At 49.6% G+C, this 22,510-nt stretch overlaps 1 protein-coding gene across 1 annotated transcript; it reads left to right on the top strand.

The window, feature by feature from the left end:
* Positions 1-608: 608 nt before the first annotated feature.
* Hsd11b1 (hydroxysteroid 11-beta dehydrogenase 1) lies at positions 609-22,150 on the top strand. The gene is made up of 6 exons (XM_051148168.1): positions 609-700; positions 1,390-1,520; positions 2,241-2,352; positions 3,046-3,231; positions 18,339-18,482; positions 21,883-22,150. Exons 1-6 carry the CDS (start codon positions 616-618, stop codon positions 22,098-22,100), a joined length of 876 nt encoding a protein of 291 aa, XP_051004125.1. The 5' UTR covers positions 609-615; the 3' UTR covers positions 22,101-22,150.
* Positions 22,151-22,510: the final 360 nt, after the last annotated feature.

Genomic DNA, 22,510 nt, shown 5'->3' with positions numbered 1-22,510 from the left:
GTCTCTCTCTCTGTCTCTCTCTGTCTCTCTCTCTCTCTCTCTCTGTCTCTCTCTGTCTCTCTCTCTCTCTGTCTCTGTCTCTCTCTCTCTGTCTCTGTCTCTCTCTCTGTCTCTCTCTTTGTGTCTGTGTGTGTGTGTGTGTGTCTCTCTCTCTCTCTGTCTCTCTGTCTCTCTGTCTCTCTCTTTGTGTCTGTGTGTGTGTGTGTGTGTGTCTCTCTCTGTCTCTCTGTCTCTCTCTCTGACAAATCACTCTTACAAAGCCATTAACGCCATGTATAAAGGGATGTCACAGAGTCATAGTAGGAGATACTCGGGAGCCCAGCCCTGCACAGTCATGAGCCTGGCCATCTGGAAGTTGCCTCTTACTCAATGAAATGGAGTAAACACTGTCCATTATGAAATCCACCACGCGGGCTGCCAGGGACGAATGGGATCCCACCCACAGCCAATCGCTGCTCTGACGGGGGAGTTGGCTAGTGCTGCCTGAGACTCCTCCAGCCTCCTCCATCCCTGATGTCACAATTCAGAGGCTGCCGCCTGCCTGGGAGGTTATAGAAAGCTCTGCAGGTTTTCTCTGTATGTCCTACAGGGCTCCGCGAGCCAGGTCCCTGTTTGATGGCATTTATGAAAAAATACCTCCTCCCTCTTCTGGTGCTCTTCCTGGGCTACTACTACTCCACACATGATGAGTTCAGGCCAGGTGAGTACCAGTGTGTCCCCTTTGGAGGAGCAGACCTAAGACACAGGGGTGCTGGCATGTGCCTAAGGATCTAGCTGTGCTCTTGATGCCTAAGCCACTGAGAAAGGGGGAACCCTAATGTGGGTCTGTAACCCTGTATCCCCCACCCACAGGCTATGGGCAGGAGAGGGGCAGAGAGGGGCAAACCGTAGGGCCAAGTAGGCCATGCTTTGTTTGGCATCCAACACGGAAAGCAATTTCCGACCTACAGACGTGAAGGCAATGCCCAGCACACAGCTCAACCACACAGCTGTGCTCCACGGGGAGATGGATAGCTGAGAAGCCAAAGCCAAAGTTAAAGGGCTACAAAGCTGATGACTAAGTAGAGGGGCTGGCATCTCTGAACACGCTTTCAAATGCTTTTTAAGGATTCTCTTTCAATTTAGCAAAATTAGGTAAACGTGCCCAATTCTGGCAGTTTATCCAAACTCTGGCCTCTCTGGCCTTGTCTCTGATCTCTGCACATGGGGGGTTTTAAGGATAATGGTAAAAGGGCTCTGGGCATCCAGGCCAAGCTCACTCTGACGGCCTGTGTGCTGCTTCAGTGCTTTACAGCATGAGGCAAAGTGATGTGGGCTCACAACCATTAAGTGTGTAAAGCCAAACGAAGCAAGGCTTTCGGGGCACTCACAGCATTTGTGGTTACGCAGAAATGCTCAAAGGAAAGAGAGTGGTGGTCACCGGGGCCAGCAAAGGGATTGGAAGAGAAATGGCATATCATCTGTCAAGAATGGGGGCCCACGTGGTGCTGACTGCGAGGTCCGAGGAAAGCCTCCAGAAGGTGAGTGTTCTGTATCCACAGATAAGTGTGCCTTCCTGTGCCTGGCTGATAGTCTCACACAAATGTGCAAAGGTTTGCCCCTCCCCCGTGGCCTGCACTCTGAAACGCAGGTACAGATACCCACCGGAATATAGAACTGTTGCTTTTAAGCACACGCGCGCACACACACACGTTTGCACTCACATGTGCACAGAGTTCTTTGGTTGTATATGTTCATCATTGTGTTTGTTCATGCACACGGCCTTGGGCCTGTTCAGACACACATTCTCAGGGACTGGGATTCCTGCACCTGCTCATGCATTTATGTTGTCATGCCCCAAAGACTCACAAATTTGAAAGCCCCAGGTCACACCAACTCTCACAAAGCCAGACTGTGCCCACACCCCCAGTGCATTTGGAAACATCTGTTAATAAGCCTGCAGAGATGAATCATGACTTAAACTCTAACGAAATGATGATTTATCCACCTAAGATATGTCAGAAGACAATAATCATCTAAGAATATACACACACACACATACACCACACACACACACATATACCACACACACATACACACCACACACACACACACACACACACAGTTTCTTGTCTAAACATCTCTGTGAACAAACTCTCACAGTTACTTCCAACACTACACATGAAAGCCTACAGCCAAGATGGCCACCGTTTCTACTCCGTCCACAGCCAAGATGACTTCTGTTTCTGCTGTCTCCGCAGGTGGTGTCTCGTTGCCTTGACCTTGGAGCAGCCTCTGCCCACTACATTGCTGGCACGATGGAAGACATGGCATTTGCAGAGCAGTTTGTTGTCAAAGCAGGAAAGCTCATGGGTAAGCCCCCGCTCTTCTCCTTCTCTGGGTTACAGCGTTCATGGGGGGAAGCAGGCAGAACCTACTGCAAGTGCTGTCCTCAGCCCTGTCATCCTCAACCAGCCATCCTCCTCAGCCCTGCCCTCCTCAGCCCTTCCGTCCTCAGCCCTGCCCTCCTCAGCCTAGCCATCCTCCTCAGCCCTGCCGTCCTCAGCCCTTCTGTCCTCAGCCCTGCCCTCCTCAGCCCTGCCCTCCTCAGCCCTGCCCTCCTCAGCCCTTCCATCCTCAGCCCTTCCGTCCTCAGCCCTGCCCTCCTCAGCCCTTCCGTCCTCAGCCCTGCCGTCCTCAGCCCTGCCCTCCTCAGCCCTGCCCTCCTCAGCCCAGCCATCCTCCTCAGCCCTGCCGTCCTCAGCCCTGCCCTCCTCAGCCCTGCCGTCCTGAGCCCTGCCGTCCTCAGCCCTGCCCTCCTCAGCCCAGCCATCCTCCTTAGCCCTGCCGTCCTCAGCCCTGCCGTCCTCAGCCCTGTCATCCTCCTCAGCCCTGCCGTCCTCAGCCCTGCCCTCCTCAGCCCTGCCGTCCTCAGCCCTGCCCTCCTCAGCCCTGCCGTCCTCAGCCCTGCCCTCCTCAGCCCTGCCGTCCTCAGCCCTGCCCTCCTCAGCCCTGCCCTCCTCAGCCCTGCCGTCCTCAGCCCTGCCGTCCTCCATCTCTCTGCAGGTGGAGTGGACATGCTCATTCTGAACCACATCACTCAGAGCTCTCTGAGTCTTTTCCACGATGATGTCCGTTCTTTGAGAAAAGTCATGGAGGTCAACTTCCTCAGCTATGTGGTCCTGAGTGTCGCTGCCTTGCCCATGCTGAAGCAGAGCAACGGCAGCATCGTCGTGGTCTCCTCAATGGCTGGTGAGTGGAGCCGGAGATAACAATGTTGGGCTTAGGCTGGCTCTGTGTCAGTTCCCACACAGGGAACCTGACGTCACCGCAGTGACATTACACGAAAGCCAACAGTACACAGACAGGTTCATTCATGAGGGACTTGGGGTATGAACTCCGTGAGGGACAAGCACTGTGAAGAATTGATGGCCCCCCGCAAAGTCAGTACTGGTCAAAGTAAGACAATAAAATCCCTGAAAGGAGCAGACAAAAAGGCAGCATCCCAGGATGCCCATGGGAAGCTTGGTGTGTGAGCCATGCCTGGCAGAGACCAGGGACGGGAAGAGTGCTGAGGCACGGCCACTTCTGCTCTCTTCACAAAGCGGACCTGGCTGTAATGGAGAAGAAAGACTTTGCAGCTGGGCACTGTAGCGCACACCTGTAATCCCAGCACACAGGGAGGCAGAGGGAGGTGGATTTCTGTGAGTTCAAGGCCAGCCTGGTCTACAAAGGGAGTCCAGGACAGCCAAGGCTACACAGAGAAAGCCTATCTTGGAAAACCCAAAAAGAAGGAAAAGGAGGAGGAGGAAGAGGAGGAGGAAGGAGAGGAGAAAGAGGAGGAGGAGAAAAGATTTTTGCTCCCATCATCCGTAAGGGCCACAGGGTGGTGAGGTCAGTGTGTACTTACAGCCGACGTAAGACTACAGTGCCTTAAGGACGTACCGGAGGGTAGCTGGCTAGGGCAAAGGAACTGAACAGTAGCAGTGGGGAGGAAAATTGCTCTAGGGCAGTGGTTCTCACCTTTAATGCAGTTCCTCATGCTGTGGTGAGCCCCAACCATAAAACTATACCATTGCTACTTCATAACTGTAATTTATTACTGTTGTGAGTCATAACGTAAATATCTGATATGCACCCTCTGTGAAAGTGTCATTGGGCCCCCAAAGGGGCCTGGAGCCTCTAACGTATGGCGCAGCACCAGAGTGATTGCCAGCAAGCACCAGCCTTGGTGTTAATCCCAGTACTGTGGAGGAGGGCCCAGGGAACCCCCTGCACTGGCCAAACCCTCAGCCGATACTGAGGGTATTCTTCTAAATAATAATTTGTAGCATTAAACGTGAAATTTAGTCCGATCTTGGTGGCACACACTTTTAATCCCACCACATGGGAGGCAGAGGCAGGCAGGTCTCTGAGCTCAAAAAACCAGCCTGTTCTACAGAACAAGCAAGACACTGTCTCAAAACAAGAAAAAAAAAGGGGGGGAGCATAAAATTGAAACAACCAACTAGGTAGAAACTGTCTCACGGATAGAGCTCTCTGGCATGGAGAGAGGTCACAGATGCTCTGCCTGGTGGCCCCACCAAAGCCATCACTGAGAGGCTCCAAAGCTGAGGGTCCCTCCTGGATTCAGGGCAGAAGCCCACACGCATTTGCTGATTAGCAGAGATGTGGCTGGGAAGTGAGAACCCAGGCTATAAGTCAGCCTTATAAAAGTAGTTCTTACTGTATAGAAGACAAATGACCTGGGGGACCACGGCCTGTTGAACAGGTCACAAACATCATCAGCTCTCCTTGAAGTGAAGAAGGCTGTGGGTGTGGTAAGGCGCTCTCCCCGTTCCCGCCCCAGGAGAGGCCTGTGTGGTGACAGGATAAAGGAGCAGAGTGATTGATATGCACCCCTGCACTTCCAGCCCCCCCTCAGCCACAGGCAAGCTGAGCTGAAAGCCAAGGAGAGCTTCCAGATGCATACTGAGTGAGAGGGTGCTGGGCGCGTCCCCGAGTCCCCTGCCCCAGCGGTCACCGTGTGGGTGGCTTTAATGACTCCTGGTTCCGCAGATGAACCTGGACACGCAGTCCAAGCGAAAGCTGCTTCATCTCTGTCTGGAGAATTGACTTTTGTAATGTACACAGCCCAAGCATGCTTGGAAGGCACAGCTACCGAGTGACACTTAATTTCCATCTCCCACCCCCACCCCCACCCCCGAAGTAGAAGTTGAGCTGTGCAGCTCTCCCTGTGGCTGTCCTTTGTTCAGTCTTCTTTCTTTGAAACACAGCTCTGAATTTGCAAGGCACAAACAAATTCATTTTTGACTCTTGACAGAAGCATATTGTGTTCCACAATGTATGTAGTTTTGTGTGTTTTTCTATTTTGTGCACGTGTGTAGTGCTATGTACAGGCACACGGGCATGGTTGCCAAAGGGTGATGCCGAGGACCGTCTCCAGTCACTCTCTGTTTTTTATTTTATTTTATTTTATGTTTGGAGACAGGGTCTCTCACCCACTGATTTGGCTAGACTCGCTGGCCAGCAAGCCCCAAGGATCCTCCTGCCTCTTCCTCCATAGTGCTGGGTTACAAAGGTATGCCTGGATTTTTTTTAATGTAGTGATGGGGGCCAGATTCTCGTGCTTCAGTGGCAAGTACTTCACTGACTGAGCCATCTCCCCAGCCCTGGTGTCGTCTTTTAAGCAATCAACAAGTATGTTCATTAATCTTTAGTATTAAAAATCTAGATCTCACAAACATGGGACACTACACATCAAACTGACTCTAAGGTCAGGAAAAAAATGTATTGAGTTAGAATTGTAATCACTGCCAGTGAATTTGGTTGTTTGCTGGGTTACAGCACAGAGCAATTACTTTGGGGGTTGTTTTTGTTTGTTTGTTTTTCCTAATGCACTTCTGGGCACTGTAGCTCACAGAGGCTTTGTACTCTGTCTTGTTCAAGCATGGCTAGCTCCTCGGCTCTCTCAGGGATGGTCCCTACGCTTGCACCCAGCACCTTTTCCCGCTCAACAAGCTCTTGTCTTTGTCATATGCTCTTTCATCAATCAGTTAGCTCCTAAAACTAAGACTGAACTTATCTTGCCTTACGCAGATCTAGATCCATTTTCTCCTATGACCAGCCTAGGATAAACAGCCAAGGCTAATAGGACGATCCTACCCCATGAAGCTGTCCAAAAACCAACTGTGTCAGGATTCCCAGCCCTGCCGTGTTATATTGGTCTGCATGTCTAAGAAAGCATGATGCTATAATGTCTGAATTCTAGCTACAGAAAATGAGGGACACAGCCTGAAACCTGTAACCTTCGGCTACAGTGGGCTGAGATTGGAACGAGTCTATATTCAAAACTGAAAATGGGGGGGGGCTCTCTTTCTATAAAGGAACACAAGACTCCCTCCCTCCCACACCATCCATGCGGAAAAACGCGTAAGAGTGGGACAAAACAACCCACATATACCTGTCCCAGCACTCAGGACAGTGAGGTAGGGGAGTTGCCATGAGTTCCAGGCCATTCTGGGTTATAAACTGGGGCTTTGGAGAGAGAGAGAGAGAGAGGCGGGTGGGGGGGGTCTTCACACACTAACTCTATCATATTCAAGGCTACCACATGCATGCGTCTCTGCCACCAAACACAGTACAGAGAACAGGCAAGAAGAAGAAAGAATAAGAAAGTATGCCCAGCTGGCATTTCTGAAACCAAGATGCTAGTATTTCAATTTTACTTCAAAAAAAAGTCACTGGGTTTGAAGTAAACACTAGAAATATCTGGAAAAAGCCTACCTACCCTTAGTTTAAAAACATAGAAATGTTTCATCCTAGAAGATAAGGCGGATTCCAGTTTTAAGTCCCCTGGTTCTCTGGGCTCCATAGCTATGACCCATGGTGCCAAATCGCATGTATGGCACAGGGACTGAGCACTGGTGCAGCTTTCCTACCCCTCCTCAATCTGTGCTCCCCCTCCAAGGAGTCAGGCAGAAGCCTGTCCTCCCTCCCTCAAGCCCTCCTACGCTCCCTCCCTCAAGCTCTTCTACCCTCCCTCCCTCCCTCCTTCTTTCTACCCTCTAACTCTCCCCTCATTCCACAGGAAGTCTTTTCAGGCAGCACTAGAGAAATGTAGACAGGGAGATTTAAAGTCAGAAAGCCTCTCTAATGAAAACAGTAACAATTTCCTCAGATTGAGGACCACATAATATTATCCGTGATGATTGTTTCAAGTTTTCTCTTTACAAGGCTGGGTGGCCTGGCAGGGTGATGCATTCTTGCAGTACCAGACCTAGGGAGGTGGAGGCAGGGTGTGGACTCCCCTCTGAAACACAGTGAGTTTTAAGGTCAAAACAAATAAAAGTGTGATGGAACCAAAATCCTCATAGCTGCCTCACTGCTGGCCCCAGCTTTATTCAAGGCCACTGTAGCTGAAAATACCAACTTCCTCCTCACGGCTGAGGAGTGTGATAATGTCCCAGCAAAGATATCTAATTTGGGGGTACACAGATAGAAAACTAAGGCTTAAAGAAAGATGTGTGTGCCTAAGTGAGACTCAACACAGACTCATATTTAGATTTAAATTTTGTCTCCTGAATTTCTCAACAAAAATGCACGCTGTAAAATAAGACTGCCCTCAAAAAGGGAGCACAGAGAGAAACAAGTGGACTCTGAAATGAATTCCTGATGAAAGATTAAGAACAGAAGGGAGCACAAAGAGAAACAAGTGAACTCTGAAATGAATTCCTGATGAAAGATTAAGAACAGAAGGCGAGAGCAACAGGAGAAGCAAGGCCTTCAACTTTTAAAGTTGTTTCTGTGATACAGAAGTAAGTCGTGCGCACAGTGAAAACGATGGGCATGTGAAAGCTGCAAACAGGAGCCAGTGGTAGCCTTGCCGCCTCCACACAATCATGGGGACACCTTTCAGACTGACAGGACACTACAGCTCTTGGTTTGCCTGACTGTCCAGATCACCGAGAGCAAGCTTACTCCTTGCTTTGGCATCCTGCCACAGGTAACAGCACTGAACCACAGCACGCGGAAGGCTGAGGCAGGAGCGCTCTGAGTTTGAGACGTTGGAAAGGGCTGTGGGGCTTTTAACGTTTGAAGTCTTTTATATAGCATGGGAATTGGAGAGTGAATAAGAAAGGAAAGGTTATAGTTTAACAGAGGTGTGTTTGTGTGTCAAGCTGACTTTGCCTCCAAAGAAAACCCAGGAAACAAAACAAACCAACAAGTCGGGCTAGGACTGTAACCTCAGCAGATTCCTTGTACTTCGTTCCAGAAGGCCTGGTTTGTCCTTCAGCACTGCACAGCTTAGGTATGAGTCCTCCCAACAGGAGGACCAGAAGTTCAAGGCTACTCCCTCCGACACAAGGAGTATCAGGCCAGGCCAGCATAGGCTAGATACCGAGAGGAGAGGCAGGGAAAAGAGAAGGAGGAGGAGGAGGATGAGGAGGACGAGGAGGAAGAGCTGGAAGAGAGGTGAAGGAGGAGGAGGAGGAGGATCGTGCTTCTGAATCTTACCTGTATCTGAATCGATGGTTAGTGCCTTGATGGAGCTGTAGCACTCTTCTGAGTGGAATGTGGGGTGAGTGGGAGAAGGAGAACATTTCGAGGTGACTTGTATGCATTATCAAACTACTTTAGAATGACAGAAGAACAGACATCTTTAAAAGTCAAGAATAAAGCCCAACCATGAACTAAGAACCTTGCTTCCTTTCCATGCCGAGTACAAGCCTTTACCTCATAACTTGCAAAGTCAACAATATTTTTAGAGCTTTTGAAGGTAAAATAAAAGTAGCCATAATCTGAGCTTCAGTCACAGGGTGAACTGGGGGGCGGGGCGGCCACAGTGTGCCGGCTAGTTTTACAGCAGCTTAACACAAGGAGAGTCACCCGAGAAGAGGGGACCTCAGTTGAGAAAATGTCCCTACCAACCTGGCCTGTGGGCGTTTTCTTTATTGACAATTAGTTGGGTGGCACAAGAATGTTAAGTCATGACGTGGCTGCTCTGGCAAGAACTCACATCCAGAGGCCTTCCAGGTCTGTGTTATCTAACTGGAATACAAACACACCTTTAATCCAGAAGACAGAGGCAAACAGATCTGAGTGCAAGGCCAGCCTGGTACAGAGCAAGTAACAGGTAAAGAAAAGCTTAGATCCATCCAGGAGTGGTGATGCATGCCTTTAACTCCAAGCAAAGGTAAAGTTAGTTTGTAGAAGGAAGCACCCATGTTTGAAAGTGACGTCTAATTGAGTGGCAGAAAAGGTGATGAATCAGAGAAGATTTGACAGAATAGGATACACCAACTCTCGCTAGAAAAGAGAGGAAAGGGAAGCTACTTAAGAGGCAGTTTTACCAGGACAGTAATAGAGAGATGGGTTGCAGGCGAAGATGGAATGAGCCAGGAAATGAGAAGAAGCCAGAAGATTAGAGCAGATTGCTGAGTTAGTTTGAGGCCAAGCAGAACAATTCCGGGCTGAGAGAGAAGCCAGATTAAATAAGTCAGCTGGGAGAGGAGTTTGAACCAAAACAACTGAGTTGAACCATCCAGCCCAAAGCTCAGAAAGAACAAGTAAGGGTGAGCTCATTAAACACTAAGTCTCAGAGGCTGAAAACATTCTCGGCCTAGTTTAGACTGTACAGAGGCTAGAGGCTTCCAGGACTAGGCCAGGTTAGCAGGAGGAGGCAGTGAGCCTCCCAGACAACAATTGAGCCAGGAGAATAAAATTGCTTTTACATGGTGCCGCCTCTGGGTTGGTGCTGTAAGGAAGCAGACTAAGTGAACAGTGAGGAGCAAACCAATAAGCAGCCTTCCTCCTGGGCCTCTTCCTCCATTCCTGCCTTGGATCCTGTCACAGCCCTCTTCAGTGATTGATTTATAAGCTGTAAGAAGAAAGAAGCGCTCTCTTCCCCAAGTTGCTTTGGTCATAGTTTCATCACAGCAACAGAATCCCAAACTAAGACAGAAACCGGGACAAGAGAGTTGGGTACTGTTGCATTGCCGTGAGGATTGTGGAAGGACTCTGCAGCGTTGAGCTGGGAATGCCGTGGAGTGTGCAGGGTTGGGTCTTCATGTGCTGTTGAGGGGACGTGGAAGACAAGGATGCTGAGAGCAATGTAGATAGTGAAAGGTCGACTTGGGCAGTTTCAGAAGGAAGCAAACATTCCATCAGGGCTACTGGAGTGAAACCTCTCCCCTGCTGGGACAGCTTGTGCTGCTCAGCTGTCCACACAAACACCATTTGCAGCTGTCCCTGCTGCCACCCTTCAGGCTGAGGTACGCGTTTCGTGCTTAAGCGTAACTGCCTGGCATAGTGGACTTTTAAAATTGTAACAAGGCTCATCCTTAAAACAAGCATCAGCTGTACTGCAGCCACAGAACGACGTAGACTCTGAGCACCATGGTAGAAATGGAAAATTAGTGCAATAAATATCTATTATGTAGGATTAGCCCCAGTCTCATTTACAGCCAGGGCTTTATGGGACCTGAAAAAAGAATAAACAGATTTCACCAGCCAAACAACTAAGGCGAAGGAACGCCCCCACAGACGTGACGAGCCATACTGCTGTGCTCTTGGCTCTATCTATCTGGGACAATATTGATAAGATACTATTAGGAGATCAGGGAAGCTTACTGAGGTAGGTGACTTGAAAACATTATTTTAAGAAATACTGCACAACAGTGCCAGAGAGACAGTTCATAGGCAAAGGCCTTGCCACGCAAGCCTGGAGCCCTGAGCTCTCTCCTGTACATTGAGGTAGAATGAGAAAATCGACCCCATAAATTGTCCTCCGACCTCCACACACATGCCACGCACTCACACACACACACACACACACACACACACACACACACACACACACATACGATGCATGCACACATACACTGATAATAAGCAAGGTTGAAATAAATTCTGCACAGTAAAAGACAATATTGCATGGAGAGATATGGTTCTGTGCGAAAAGCATTGTTCAGTATACAGGAACGATGCAGGATTAAAAGAAACAAAACTATGTACATATAAAATCTAAAGAAATTACACAGAAACAATGCAGGGTTAAAAGAAACATACACACATACACACACACACACACACACACATATAAAGAGATGGCTTCAGCAAATGCAGAATGGGCATTCCAGGGAGAATTGTGCTTTTGTTCTGCTTGAGGCTGTTTCGTGGTACATAGAACAAAGATGCATCTTCTAACTGTCTGGTGTCCAGAGCTGATGAGACACAGTGATTGGATGCATCTTCCTGAACGGCAGGCACACCGTAAGCTCACAGTTCCCCACCCCTAACAAATACAGCCACAATAATACTTGATTGAATAGGTGGCAAAGCAGCTTGCTAGTGTGTGTGCTTTTGATTCCATGGTTTTCCTTAGACTGCAAAGGGGATGCAGGGCTACATTCCCCTCATTTCTCTTCTTAGGCTTCCATGGCAGGACTTGCTGATGAGGCTCTCTTGGCCCCGGGGTGGAACAACACATCATCGTTGGGACTGTGTGACATGCTATGGAATAACTCAGCACAGAGCCACTCAGAAGATGGAGTGGATGAGGCAGGTGTCTCTGCAGAGGAGGGACATGACAGACATGAGCAAGATGTGCGGAGGAATATTAACCCAACAACGTGGCTGCTCTGGCAAGGGATCACATCCAAAGACCTAAGTCTGTGGGATCCGGCTGGAATACAGACAGGCCACACACCTTTATTCCTCCGGCTGGAATCATCCTTAGTACACGGCTTCAATCCCAAACAATCTGGTAAGGTTAGTTTATAGGAGGAATCAGCCATGTTTGAAAATGATGTCTAGTTGAGGGGCAAAGTGACGAATCGGAGAAAGATTTGACAGAAGAGTCAGAGATAAGATACAGCAACCCTCACAAGAACCCTCACAAGGAAAGAGAGGGTACTTGAGAGCAGAGCATGGAGAGACGGGAGGCAGTTGAGTCCAGCACAGTCACTCAGTCAGCCAGTCAGTTGGAAGTCAGTGAGGAGGCAGTGCAGTGGAGCTGATTTGCTCAGTGGTTTGTGGCAGTTGAGTTCATGAGTTCACACAGGTCAGCAAAGGCAGTTGAAGCCAGAGAACAGGAAGGAGCCAGAAGGAAGGGAGGGAGGGAGAGAGGGCAAGCAAGCTTAAAAATCTTGTTTGGCCAGTAAGTAAAAAAATGCTCAAAGAATAACAGGTGCACAGAGGCTAGCTTTAAAAGGATCCCACTAGCCTTATCTGGGGCCACTGCGGCATTATAATAACAATAACAAAAATGGATTATAGTCTGTTAAATGCCACAGAAAACAATGAGTTCATGGTTATGTAATCACATGAATAAACAAATCGAGAGAGGCAGCATCTCCCCCACATAGTGGAAGGCCAAATGACAAACACAAAGGGAAAAGACACTGGAGAATCACCAGTTAGCAATCATTATGATAATCATTCCTCCAGGACACTGTTAAAGCCATAGGTGACAGGTTAACAAGAAGCAGGGCATTTATGTAATCGCAAAGTGTCACCTACTCAGTGACAACATAGCAAAGGATGAATACGAAGCTGGCCGAAGGACCTGAAAAGATATTACCCCAAAGAAGGTACTCAAATGTCCAACGGAAACACGCAAATTTGCCCAACATCTCTAATCACTAGGGAAACCCCAAGAATAAAGGGGTGCCAGCCCACACTTATTAGCATGTTGTTATCTTGAGAGGCAAGGAGGACAGGAGGCAGAAAGAGAGGAGGGAGGGGAAGGAGAGGAAGGGAGAGATGCACACAGTGTGGAAACCCTGTGTGGGAATGTAAAATGGTACAGCTGGGGGACACAGCCGCGCCTCAAAACATTTAAAAATAGCACCGCTACACAATCCAGCAGCTCTACTTGTGGGTAGATATGCAGGGCCAGGATCAGTCTCAGAAAGATTTGAAAACAGCGAAGCACAAGAGAAGCCCAAGCACCCACAGGCAGATAATTCATAGGGACAGCAGGATAGCCTGCCGCCCTAACCAGGAGGGAATCCTGACCCACACAAAGGCAGCAAACAGAAGTAAGAAGTGAGGCACTGAAAGCAGAATAGTGGCCTCTGGGCCTAGGGGAGGGAGAAAGTAGAGGTAACTGTTTAATGGGTGCAGAGTTCAGTTTGCAACATGAAAATAGTTCTGGAGACGATTACAGAAGCTATTGCACAACAAAAATGCGTCTGGTGCCATTAAACTGTGTGTTTAAGGACGGTTAATGTACTCCTGAAAAAAAAAAAAACACCTCACGCAACATAATTACTGGTTATGAGAGGAAAGAACAGTTCTGTGCTAGAAAACCCTCAGTGTTCCTTCTGAATCCGATGACCCATGACGGAACAGACTGGAACCGCATACCAGTCTGATGGCAGCTGAAGTGAAGAACACAGAATCAAACCAGGTATCACGTCGGAATACCAGACAAATCCAAATGGCAGGATAGTCGCCGTAAGTGCGCTGCTGTGTGACCAATGGCCAGCTCCTCAGAAACGAAATTTTTTAAAACCCTGATTAGTAGCATCTCCAAAGTGTAAATAGCTGCATGACGGCCACATGCTGATGCCAACATGATGGCCAAACCAGCTCTTGGTAACTGGAAAGAGCTAGCCATACTTATCGGCTGGTACAGGATGTGTACCTGTACCTCCCAACAGTGTCAAAGCCATGAGTCTCAATGACAGACTGGGGGACTGCTTCAAGCAGAAGTGATCCCAGCATGCAATGCAATGCATGATCTTTGGGTAGAGACAAGTCTGAGCACTGCATGGGGTCTATGAGTGACATAGAGCGAGAAGCCACTAGCAATCCTGCCGTGGGCCGGACGGCAGCCGCTGGGAAGACAGCCACATGCCAACTCCTCAAACATACGGGCATGATCTTATTTAGAAGGATCTTCACAGCTTTCATTGAATGAAGGCTCTGAAGCTGGAATCACCCTGATTACCCACACGAGCACTAAGTCCAACAATAAGCACCCCATAAGAGACAGAGGACGAAAAGATGGAGGGCTGAGACCAGAGCAGAAGTTCTGTCAGGAAGGGTCCTCTCTTGGAGCTTTTGAAGGGAGCATGGTCCTCTCGACTCGCTGAGTTCACAATCTCCAATCCTGAATGCCTTGCTTCATTGTCTTGCTCACACTGTCCCAGTGTCCCTCTGTGGAAAGAGCGGACACTGGAGTACTCAAGGCGGTAGGACAGGGAGCTGGCACTGGGCTCTGTTACAGGAAAGGCTCTCAGAAGGCTCATGGAAGCCATGCGTGGTAGTGCACCCTGGCCGTCCCAACACCTTGGGACCAAGGCAGGGGGATCAGGGATTCCAGAGGCCACCCCTCAATACATAATAGAGGCACTCAGGGAAAAGAATTTCTTGTATGTACAATCAACTTTGCTAAAAAGTTTGAAATTATTTCAAAAGAACAAAGTATTCTCCGCCATAGGAACCCAGTGGAGTGGAGGAAGTGTGGGGGTGAAGCTGCGTTAAGGAGAACTTGACCTCGAGCAAAGCACCCCCTCACTGTTAAAACTGCTCCAAGCACATTTGGACAGTCTCTTTGTATGTTACTGAAAGGGTTTTCTGGCAGTCAGACAAGGAGCTCCTTCAGGGCTTCACGGGGGACAACGTGCCCTTTCCTCTGTGGGAACCTGTGTGACCCGGTGACCCGGACATGATACAACCCTTTCTCTGGCTGCTGCTTGTCCCAAGAATGGTCTCACTTGGCCAGTCAAGACACGTGTAACCTACCTTTAGCACAAGCCTTCCCCAGGCCACGCCAACCAGGTCATGTGATGAATGTCCACCAGGTCATGTGACGAATGTTCACATTCACATCCAGTAAACTATATTACGGCGTTCCAGAAAGCTTGAAAAAAGCAAATCTCCTTCAAAAAATCCAGATTCTTTCATTTTCTTTCGAGGCAGGATCCTGTGTATCCCAGGGTGGCCTTGTGTTTGCCATAATAGCTGAGGAGCACCTGGAAACCCTGGCCTTCTCAGTTTACTTCTGGACTGCTACAGTCTGGACCCTCGGCGCACAGAGGAAGGTGTAGTGGGTGACAAGCGTGTGCCCTCAAAACAAATGTCCCCCTGAAACCTGAGCCAGGGCCCTCAAGGGTGTGACTCAGGTGTGGGGATGAAATCATCTCAGATTCTCTGAGTGAGCCGAGCTCCAATAACAAGTGTTCTTGTAGAACGGTAGGACACAGACGAAGAGGAGGCGTGGAGGGAAACTGACGTGAAGACCAGAAACGGAAGCAAAGCATCTACAAGCCAGCAGCACTGAGGACAGCATCTAAGCGAAAGGCTGGACCAAACCAAGGGTTCCCTGCCGGCGTCCACACCCAGGCTTTGGCCCACCAAGCTGAGGAAGAACGGGTTATTCCAGAGTTTCTCAGCCTGTGGGTCGCGTATCAGATCTCCTGCATATCAGATATTTATATTACAACTCATACCAGTAACAAAAATTAGTTATGAAGCAGCAATGAGATAATTTCATGGCTGAGGTCACCACAGCATGAAGAACTGTGTTAAAGGGAGGCTGAGAACCTGCAGTTGTGCTGGAACACCCCCATACTTGCGGTGTTCATGAAGTGCCCTGGGAAGCAAAGGGTTAAGAGTGACGAGCCTGTCTATGGACGCCTTCATCTGTCAGTCTAAAAGAAAAAATAATATTGGCAGTCATAAAGTTTGCCTACTTGGGGCTTGAACATCAGACCAACACCCTGGGGCTGGAATTGGGTTTGACACAATTCCTGGAAAATGTGACTATAAAGAACAGGGGCCCAGCGATGACAATAATAATAATAATAATAATAATAATAATAATAATAATAATAATAATAATAATAATAATAATAATAATAATAGAGACAACTGTAGAGGAAACATGGTCAGAGTGTGGGTGACTAGAAGCGGATCTGAATCTTGCTTTTTCACTGACCTTTCTAACCCTGAGCACTTACTCAGTCTTTGACTTTTAAAATGAGCCAGGCAATCTTTAAGGAACGTTAGCGCCTACTTCAGCTCAGCTCTGCGGTTCGTTCCTGCCTTCTCATGCCCGGAAGTGGGTCTCTCACCTCACATAACCTTTTAGCTCAAAACCGAACAGCAGGAATTAGAATCCTTTTGTCATTTACTTCAATTTCTTGAAAGAGGCCGTGGCATGTGTTCAAGCTGGTGTCCGCACTGTCTGTGGCTGGACAGGGTGGGCGTTCCCAGAGCCAGGCGGCGGTTCCTCTTCCTCCTCCCATTCCCTTCACAGCCTGCGCCTGTTGTCCTGAATTAAGTGTCTCCTGAGAGGAGAGCTCACCCTTCCCTGACTGCATCATCCACCTCACACATTCTCTGACGTAGTTTGAATTCCTTTATGAGAGTGGCATTTTTTCATTCCCCTAAGTAATTAGCTATTTGTCCCAACATGACTTTTTGAATAGCTCGTACATTTCTTGCTGATTTGAATACTAATCCTGTTGACAACAACAGCACTCTGTGAGTGAGTCAGAGTCTGTGCTGAGTGTGTTACATGGTTACTTCAGCTCAACAGTGGTGCTCTCTACAGACTGTGGCTGAGAAAAGCCACCCTTGGGGTTCACAGGCAGGCCACCTGTCTCTAAAGCTCATATTTTAAGCATATACTATCCCTGTGACTGTTCTGGATCTAATTTTTGCTTAAGGAAACTTATTGGCAGAGTTGGAGTTCTGACGTAGGGCGGGCTGTACCGCAGACATATAGAGATGGAGTTCTGACGTAGGGTGGCTGTACCATGGGCATACAGAGTTGGAGTTCTGATGTAGGGCGGGCTGTACCGCGGACATACGGAGGAACAGCAGCTGCAGCACAACCAGGAGGAACGTACGTGTAGGAGAAGGGTCTAGGAGACAGTTACAGGAGCTGCCTGTCGCTGCTTGCCACTTGCCAGTGCTTTCTGACCGCTGCATTTTATGTGTTGTCAGAAGTCTCTAATTGTTGTCATTTTAAAAGAAAAAAAAATCTTTGGAGAAATGGCACAAAACCCAGGCTCTCTGTAGTATATTATTCTCTCTGGATTTCTATTTATTCACAAGTGTGCAGATGCCAAATGACAAGATCTACGTCAATCGTGTTAACTGCTCGTTTTAACAGAACAGCTAACAACACCCTTTGGAGGAGTAAGACAAAATCCAGAGATGCTGTGATGCACCGCTGCGTTTTCAGGATACAGGGAAAAGGAAGGTTCATGTTCAAGAGGAGGGAAGCTGTCCACAGAAATGGGCCCTACATTGGCTCAGCTTCCAGAGCTAGTGGACAAGGATTTTATAGTCTTTGAATCCATGCTCAGAAGAGCATATGGACCAGGTGTGGTGGCGCACGCCTTTAATCCCAGCACTCAGGAGGCAGAGGCAGGCAGATCACTGTGAGTTCGAGGCCAGCCTGGTCTACAAAGTGAGTCCAGGACAACCAAGGCTACACAGAGAAACCCTGTCTCGAAAAACAAAACAAAGCAAAACAGAAGAGCATATGGTATCTGTTAGCTTCGTTCTATCCACTGGGCATGCAAAGAGTTCATCCTGTTGTGTCTATGTCCACATATCCCTCAGCAGACAGGGACAAGTCTTGACTGACATAATAAAAGTTCAGATTCTGTGTAAGGCACACACAGGCATTTTACCCCCTGAACACAGAAAAGAGACAGGTCACCGAACTGCCCTGTAGGGTCAGAACCAAGGCTGCAGCTGTGATACCACGCTGAAGGTCACTTCGCATCTAGCCAACCTCTGTCCAGGGAAGTCTGGCTTGCGGCTCACCCTGTACATTCTAACGCCTGTCTTAGTTACCGATCTATTGCTGTGAAGAAATACCACGACCAACACAATTCTTCTCAAAGGAGGCATTTAGTCGGTAGCCTGCTTTCAGTTTCAGGCGTTGATCCACTAGCATCGTCATGGGGAGCAGGCAGGCATGGTTCTGGAGAAGTAGCTGAGAGCTTTACATCCTGCTCCTCAGCCAAGCAGGCAGAGACAGGGGTAGAGGAGAGAATGGACCTGCGGTGGGCTTCTGGAAACTCACAGCCCACCCCATGTGGCACATCTACTCCACCAAGGCCACACCTCCTAATCCTGCTGGCATTTTACCAACTGGGGAGCCTATGGTGTGGGGTGGGGGCATTTTCACTCAAGCCGTCACACCTCCAAAAACTTACTTTCTATCCTCTCAAAAATATAATCCCACAGGAATGACTTAGAAGATACTGGGAATCTGAGACTTGGTGGGTGAGGAGACCCTGGGGGGTGCCAGCCCCCTCCAAGTCAAGCCCTGCTCTGTCTGAGGCGAAACCGGATCATTTTTAACAAACATTTAATCTGTCCCTTAGGGAAAATGACCCAGCCTCTGGTTGCTTCCTACTCTGCAAGCAAGTTTGCTCTGGACGGGTTCTTCTCTACCATTAGAAAAGAGCACTTAATGACCAGTGTCAACGTGTCCATCACGCTCTGTGTCCTTGGCCTCATAGACACAGGTAAGGAAAAGACTGTGAAGTAAAGGCCTTAAGTTGGTGTGTCAACCTTACCATGTGGGAAAAGAAGGGTCCAGTCTCTCTGAGGGTACTTCCCTTCTCAGGGGCAAGGCACTAGAGACCATCACTAGAAACATCAGCCCTGTCCTTAAGTGAGACACCTCTGTCACTGGTGGAGTCTAGCCAATCTTGACCCTCCTTTCCATCCTGAGCACCACATTCAGTGCACGTTACCCGGAGCGCCTTCCTTACGCTCGCATGAGCTCCCCCAGGCCACTGTTATTTTATAAAACGTACCCAGCACCTGTGTGCTTTCCTCACTGGACTCAACAGTAGCAAGAGGTTGATGCCCTCAGTGTGATGCCCTGAGAAGGGTGCAGCATCCTACTGAACGACTTTCCTTAGGAACAGCGATCAGTACTCAAAGAATCAAGGCTGTGGGAGACAAGAAAACCAAAAGAACCTCCACAGACTAAGGGGAAAACAGGAGAAGTTAGTACTGAGCATTCGCCTGGCCACAGGAGAAGTTAGTACTGAGCATTCGCCTGGCCACAGTCTCAGAGCACAGAAAGGATAAACAAAACAAATTAACAACAGCAACAACAAACACCAACAGCCAATACCTCCGTGCTGCGTCTACAGTACTCACTTCTGGCCACTGCACGAGGGTTGTGTATGTGACAATTCAGGGCAGGAGAGGGGTGTAAGGGGACAGCGAGTACACTGTTTGCACGTTTATCTAAAACACACATCTAAGACTGTGAGAAATGTTCATTTAGGAGTGACTGAGGATCTGAGGCTGTGGCTCAGTTGGTCAAGTGCGCACGTGGCGCTGGGCTCGATTCCCAGCAGCACATAAACCACGGTGGAGCACACCTGTAATCCCAGCTCTCAGGATGGACATACAGAAGGGTCAGTTCTGAGCCATTCCCAACCATGTACTGAGTTCAAAGCCAGCCTGGGCTACATGACACATGGCGATGAAGAGAGGGAAGGCTTGTCTGAAGGACGTGGCCCCGCAGGAAGAGACAGCATAGTTACTGTCAGCTCCTTCGCTGTGACAGGGGCCGGTGTGAGAGGGAGCCAAAGCCTATCTCCGCCTTCCCTCCTCTAAGGCCGCTGTTGTACCGCATGCCCATCTACATTTTATGACAACTACTACATAGTCTCCCTTCTGCACCCCCTCATTAGCATGTCCCTCCCACTGAAGCACCCATAGAGGAACGCTGGGACCAAAGGAACTCTGTCACCTCCACTGCCACACAGACCCCCATCCAGGAGGCAGGCAGGCCCCTGCCAGCCGCTCTTCCTTTATCCACACTAGTCATATCCGGGCATCTAAGGGTCCCCAGAGGGTCTGTGGGGCTCAGCCAGGAGCACACAGTGCCTAACAGCTAGATGTCTGGGAGTCTCCTTCACACGAGATCTGCTAACCCCTGCTCGCTGACCCTTCCTGTGCTCGCTTGCATCTTCCTGTGCTCGCTCACGTCCTCCTGTGCTCGCTCGCGTCCTCCTGTGCTCGCTCACATCGCTCATGTCCTCCTGTGCTCACTCACATCCTCCTGTGCTCGCTCGCATCTTCCTGTGCTCGCTCACGTCCTCCTGCGCTCGCTCGCGTCCTCCTGTGCTCGCTCACATCACTCATGTCCTCCTGTGCTCACTCACATCCTCCTGTGCTCACTCACATCCTCCTGTGCTTGCTCACATCTTCCTGTGCTCACTCACATCGCTCACATCCTCCTGTGCTCGCTCACATCTTCCTGTGCTCACTCACATCCTCCTGTGCCTGCTCATGTCCTCCTGTGCTCGCTCACATCTTCCTGTGCTCGCTCACGTCCTCCTGTGCTCGCTCACATCCTCCTGTGCTCGCTCACATCCTCCTGTGCTTGCTCACATCCTCCTGTGCTCACTCACATCCTCCTGTGCTCACTCACATCCTCCTGTGCCTGCTCACGTCCTCCTGTGCTTGCTCACATCTTCCTGTGCTCGCTCACATCTTCCTGTGCTCACTCTCATCCTCCTGTGCTCGCTCACATCCTCCTGTGCTCGCTCATGTCCTCCTGTGCCGGCTCACGTCCTCCTGTGCTCGCTCACATCCTCCTGTGCTCACCCACATCCTCCTGTGCTTGCTCACGTCCTCCTGTGCTTGCTCACATCTTCCTGTGCTTGCTCACATCTTCCTGTGCTCGCTCACATTCTCCTGTGCTCGCTCACATCCTCCTGTGCTCACTCACATCGCTCATGTCCTCCTGTGCTCACTCACATCCTCCTGTGCTCCCTCACGTCTTCCTGTGCTCGCTCACGTCCTCCTGTGCTCACTCACATCCTCCTGTGCTCGTTCACGTCCTCCTGTGCTCGCTCACGTCCTCCTGTACTCACTCACATCTTCCTGTGCTCGCTCACGTCCTCCTGTGCTCGCTCACGTCCTCCTGTGCTCGCTCACGTCCTCCTGTGCTCACTCACATCTTCCTGTGCTTGCTCACATCCTCCTGTGCTCACTCATGTCCTCCCGTGCTTGCTCACATCTTCCTGTGCTCACTCACATCTTCCTGTGCTCGCTCACACCTTCCTGTGCTCGCTCACACCCTCCTGTGCTCGCTCACATCCTCCTGTGCTCGCTCACATCCTCCTGTGCTCGCTCGCGTCCTCCTGTGCTCGCTCACGTCTTCCTGTGCTCGCTCACATCTTCCTGTGCTCGCTCACATCTTCCTGTGCTCACTCTCATCCTCCTGTGCTCACTCACATCCTCCTGTGCTCGCTCATGTCCTCCTGTGCTGGCTTACGTCCTCCTGTGCTCACTCACAACCTCCTGTGCTCACCCACGTCCTCCTGTGCTTGCTCACGTCCTCCTGTGCTCGCTCACATCTTCCTGTGCTCGCTCATGTCCTCCTGTGCTGGCTTACGTCCTCCTGTGCTCACTCACAACCTCCTGTGCTCACCCACGTCCTCCTGTGCTTGCTCACGTCCTCCTGTGCTCGCTCACATCTTCCTGTGCTCGCTCACATTCTCCTGTGCTTGCTCACATCCTCCTGTGCTCGCTCACATCGCTCACATCCTCCTGTGCTCGCTCACGTCCTCCTGTGCTCACTCACATCCACCTGTGCTCGCTCACATCTTCCTGTGCTCACTCACAACTCCCTTTGCTCACTCACAACTCCCTGTGCTCGCTCACGTCCTCCTGTGCTCGCTCACATCTTCCTGTGCTCACTCACCACTCCCTGTGCTCGCTCACATTGCTCACATCCTCCTGTGCTCGCTCACATCCTGTCCTCCTGTGCTCGCTCATGTCCTGTCCTCCTGTGCTCCTGTGCTCACTCACATCTTCTTGTGCTCGCTCACGTCCTCCTGTGCTGGCTCACATCCTGTCCTCCTGTGCTCACTCACGTCTTCCTGCGGCCTGCAGAGACGGCCATGAAAGCGGTCTCTGGGGTCTTCACCTCGCCGGCTGCTCCTAAGGAAGAATGCGCCCTGGAGATCATCAAAGGTGCCGCTCTGCGCAAAGATGAGGTGTACTACGACAGCTGGATCTGGACCCCAATCCTGCTCGGGAACCCAGGAAGAAGGATCATGGAGTTTCTTTCACTACGGAAATATAATATGGACAAATTTGTAAACAATTAGGCACTCCTGAGGCCTGGTAAGGGGTCTTGGGACAGTCCAGCCTGATATTTCTGTGAGTCCTACCCATGAAAGCATCTTCCTAGAGATACACAAATTGTGGGGTACACCTCATCATGAGAAGTTCCTTCGCCACTTGCACAGTGAAAATGTAATTTTAATAAATGTCACGCACAAACCACTTTGGAGCCTGCAGTTGTGAACTGGATGGTAACATGGATATAAATACAATGTAGTTATATCAACTTCACCTCATACAGAAGGATACAATGATGCCTAATTCAACATTGGACGTAATAAAGGGAATATCAGTTTGCAAATGTGTATCTGGTAACTATAAATTGAGTTTATTCATCATGATTCCTTTAAAACTATAATCTAAACAAATGAAAGCTTCCCATGCCGTTTCCTGT

This window comes from Acomys russatus, chromosome 6 (genome assembly GCF_903995435.1).
Source record: "Acomys russatus chromosome 6, mAcoRus1.1, whole genome shotgun sequence".
Lineage (NCBI taxonomy): Eukaryota > Metazoa > Chordata > Mammalia > Rodentia > Muridae > Acomys > Acomys russatus.
Note: the sequence above shows the minus strand (reverse complement) of the source record. Positions and strands in the feature narration are given on the sequence as shown.

What these genes read in the sequence shown, in the direction of transcription:
- Hsd11b1 (XM_051148168.1), top strand. Translation starts at nt 616, where the DNA reads ATGGCATTTATGAAAAAATACCTCCTCCCTCTTCTGGTGCTCTTCCTG. An exon ending in ACATGATGAGTTCAGGCCAG is followed by an intron (nt 701 to 1,389) that starts GTGAGTACCAGT and finishes GTGGTTACGCAG; the next exon opens with AAATGCTCAAAGGAAAGAGA. An exon ending in CAAAGCAGGAAAGCTCATGG is followed by an intron (nt 2,353 to 3,045) that starts GTAAGCCCCCGC and finishes ATCTCTCTGCAG; the next exon opens with GTGGAGTGGACATGCTCATT.